The sequence below is a fragment of the Gossypium hirsutum genome, chromosome D06, assembly GCF_007990345.1.
Source record: "Gossypium hirsutum isolate 1008001.06 chromosome D06, Gossypium_hirsutum_v2.1, whole genome shotgun sequence".
Classification (NCBI taxonomy): Eukaryota; Viridiplantae; Streptophyta; class Magnoliopsida; order Malvales; family Malvaceae; genus Gossypium; species Gossypium hirsutum.
Window position 1 is genome coordinate 788,576 of NC_053442.1, and position 3,656 is coordinate 792,231.

At 32.5% G+C, this 3,656-nt stretch overlaps 1 protein-coding gene across 2 annotated transcripts; it reads left to right on the plus strand.

Moving 5' to 3' along the window:
- The first annotated feature begins 596 nt into the window (after positions 1–596).
- On the plus strand, positions 597–3,093 carry LOC121218149 (probable LRR receptor-like serine/threonine-protein kinase At2g16250). 2 transcript variants are annotated; one of them, XM_041094881.1, is made up of 2 exons: positions 597–1,156; positions 1,274–3,093. In XM_041094881.1, exon 2 carries the CDS (start codon positions 1,313–1,315, stop codon positions 2,816–2,818), a length of 1,506 nt encoding a protein of 501 aa, XP_040950815.1. In that variant the 5' UTR covers positions 597–1,156; positions 1,274–1,312; the 3' UTR covers positions 2,819–3,093. The 2 variants fall into 2 exon arrangements, with proteins under 2 accessions (XP_040950815.1, XP_040950814.1); XM_041094880.1 differs by having other exon boundaries at positions 1,277–3,093.
- The last annotated feature ends 563 nt before the right edge of the window (positions 3,094–3,656 follow it).

Sequence of the window (3,656 nt, forward strand, 5' to 3'; positions counted from 1 at the left end):
AGGGACTAAAATATTAATTTGACCAAAACTTTATCACTTCCCTTGTATTCTCAAATCAAAGATTTCATCTTTATACTTTAAATTTGCATGATTACGCTCTCAAATTTTTTGGTGTATTTTTAAGAAAAGATATCCACCCTAACATTTTAATTGGAGTAGTTAACTATTAATGACATTATAAAACGGTTTAAATGTAAAATTGGCTCTCAAACTATATCATTTTTTCATTTATGTATTTATATTTTTTTATTAAAAGTGGTACTTAAACTATCAATTTTGTCTCATTTTATGCCACGACATGATATCAGCCAATAAGAACCTGACATGTTACTAAACTTCATACACTTTTCTGAGTAAAACGAAATGAAGTTTACAATTTAGATACCACTCTTGACCAAAAAAAATTAAGTAGTTAAGTGAGAAAAACAGTATAGCTTAAAGAATAGTTTTGTTGTCTTTAGAGGATAAATTTACATTGAATTGAAGAATAAAAAAAATCCAAATTTGATAATAATAGAGGGACCAAAAACAGAAATGAACCAAAACACTTCACTACTCAACCTCATATCATTTCCCAAGCTTTTACAATTTGATTGACTACAAGCCGCAATGATATGAAACGAAAGCATTTCATTGTTTTTTCTTTTTCACAAATCATAATCACAAATTTTGTTGTTTACCTCAGCGGCCATTCACGACTAAAATCAAAGCACCTTTTTTTTCCCAGTTTTTCCAAGTCAATGGAAACAAAAATCATAAAAATCCATCCACCATTGAAGCTAAAAACCCCATTGCTTTGCTTTTTTTGCTGAGTTTTAAGTAAATTAGGAGTATAATTAAGTGAAAAGGGTGTTAAAGAATCTTTTCTACAGTTCATTGGAAGACCATTTTTTTTTTCATTAAATAGCTTCGGTGGATAGTGAAATGAAACCTTTTTTTTTTTTTGAAACTCATTAATGGCTTATGACCCCCTATTCTCTTCAAAGCTCGTACCATCATTCTTTTATTCTTCTTTTTAAAAAAATTTCTCGGGAAACAAACAACAACCCTTTTTTAGCCATTTTAGTTAGCTTAGCTTAATCTTGAAGATTACCCTTTTTTAGCTATTTTTCATTGGTTAATTTTTTTTTGGCAGAATTCAAGTTCGTGATCGAAGGTATGAATTTTACGAAGAAACAAAAAATTTCCCATTTCTTTATTTTTATTGGATAATTTAATGGTAATGAACAAGATAAGGAACTAATTTTTTTTTGTTTTTATTTTTTAATTGAAGAAGATGACACAGAGCTTCATGAGGATTTAATTTACATCAATGGGAGCTCAAAGAAATGTGTTACCAATCTTATTTTTAGCTCTAATCTCGTTCTTGACTCATTCCGTGTTAACTCAGCGAGTTACAATAAACTCACAAACCGAACGGCGAGCATTACTCGACCTCCGTTCATCGTTGGGTCTCCGAGGCAAAGACTGGCCGATCAAAACCGACCCCTGCACCACCTGGACCGGTATCCGATGTCAAAACGGCACCGTTACGAACATCACCGTTTCCGGTTTAAGAAGAACCAGAATCGGACGGTTGTATCCCCGGTTCAACGTCGATTCATTGGTGAATTTGACCCGTTTAATCTCTTTCAACGCTTCCGGGTTCCATCTTCCCGGTTCAATCCCTGATTTGTTCGGAAACCGGTTGGTTCATCTCGAAGTACTTGATCTCCGATCATGTAATATCTCTGGTTCAATCCCTAGTTCACTCGGTAACTCGTTCCGACTCAGTTCTTTATATCTTAGTAACAATAACCTTGCTGGTTCAATCCCTTCCGTATTGGGTGAATTGAAGAACTTAAAATCACTTGATCTTTCGATTAATTCACTTACTGGGTCGATTCCATCAAGCTTTGGGTCACTTATAAACATTGAAAAGCTTCAACTTAGTTCAAATTACTTATCTGGGTCAATTCCACTTAGTTTATCTTCATTAAAAGCTCTTAAAGTCTTAAATGTCTCTGATAATAACCTCTCTGGTTCAATCCCTGTTCAATTTAGTAACCTTTCTAAGTTACTTGAACTTGATCTTAGTAAAAATTCATTGTATGGATCATTACCTGTTGAATTCACCATGTTGAAAAGCTTACAAAAGATGATAATCGAAAACAACGAGCTCGACGGTCGTTTACCGGTTGATTTGTTTTCGAATCTTGTTGAGTTACAAGTTGTGGATTTGAGTGGGAACAAGCTTGATGGTAATGTTAATGGTAGTTTTTGGTCAATGCCTAATTTGACATTCTTCGATGTATCGAATAACAACTTTTCGGGTCATTTACCAGCTCCTAGTTCTAACCATAGTGTTGCTCCGGGTGCCGTGTTTAATTTGTCAAACAATCAGTTTTACGGAACTTTGGATTTTTCGCTCGGGATGTTCAAATTCATTGATGTATCGGGTAACTATTTGCAAGGCATAGTTAATGATGGTGAAAGGAATGCTAGTGTTAACATGAATTGCTTTTATCGACCAAACCAGAGGAGTTTGGATGATTGTAGGATCTTTTATAACGAAAGAGGGTTACATTTTGATAATTCTGGGGCACCACCATCAACTGCTGCAAAATCTAGTTCTGGGAGCCGAAGATGGATATTTATCTTGGCCGGAGTACTTGGTGGACTTGGCTTCATTTTAGTTTTGGTATTGGTGCTAGTGCTGCTCTTGAGACGGTATAATACGGGGCTTATGAATCAAAGACGGAGTACCGATATAGGGCCTGTTCGGGAAAGTGATAGCGCCCCTCAACTTCCTAAAGATCCTACAAATGTATCCGGTTAACGTATAAAGTTGATGATTTCAATAATCTTTGTCTCCTTCATTCGTTATCGAATTGGTGGGGCCCTTGACGTGGAATAATTGGACACGTAGCCTTTCTTTTTCCTTCTTTATATGGCAATTTTAGACACGTAATTTTCATTGCTTTCATTTTCATCGTTTTCCTTCCTTTTTTTTATATTTTCTTGATTATTGTACTGGTGAAATTCCTTGGAAGGTCCTTCTATTATAAGAATTGGATCAAATTAATCATTCTATTATTAAATAAATTGAATTAATCTCTGTATTATTCAAATAAACTCAAGTTTTAATAGAATTAACATTCGTTATTTAAAAAATATCATTAATTGTTTAACAGATTTAACATCATGGTTCTATAAATAAAATATTTTGTTTTTAGTTGAACATTAATTGGAAAATAAATAAATTTTATGTCATTCTTTTTAAACAGTAAATGTTAATTCTGATACAATTTGACTTTATTTGATTCTTTTCAAAAGTGTTGGGACTAAATTGATTCATTTAATAGTAGAAAGATTGATTTAATCTAAATATTATAATAGAGAAACTTAGCAAATACTTTCATCTATTTTTATTTTGATCCAGTTTGAGTCTTTTTTTTTTTTAATCTGGCTTATCTTATAACATACTAAATTGAACTGAATCGATTTTTTCAGTTAAAACCGAACCGAACCAAATTTAATCTATTTAACTCGACAAATTTATTTGGCTCAACTCTTATTTTATTTTACTCGACTTATTTCAAAAAAATTCAAATTAATTCAAGATAAAAAAATCCTTCAACTCAACTAATTTAAATTTTCTTCAACTCAACTAATTT

Excerpts from the sequence above, each read along its gene's own strand:
- LOC121218149 (XM_041094881.1), top strand. The coding sequence starts at position 1,313 with ATGGGAGCTCAAAGAAATGTGTTACCAATCTTATTTTTAGCTCTAATC.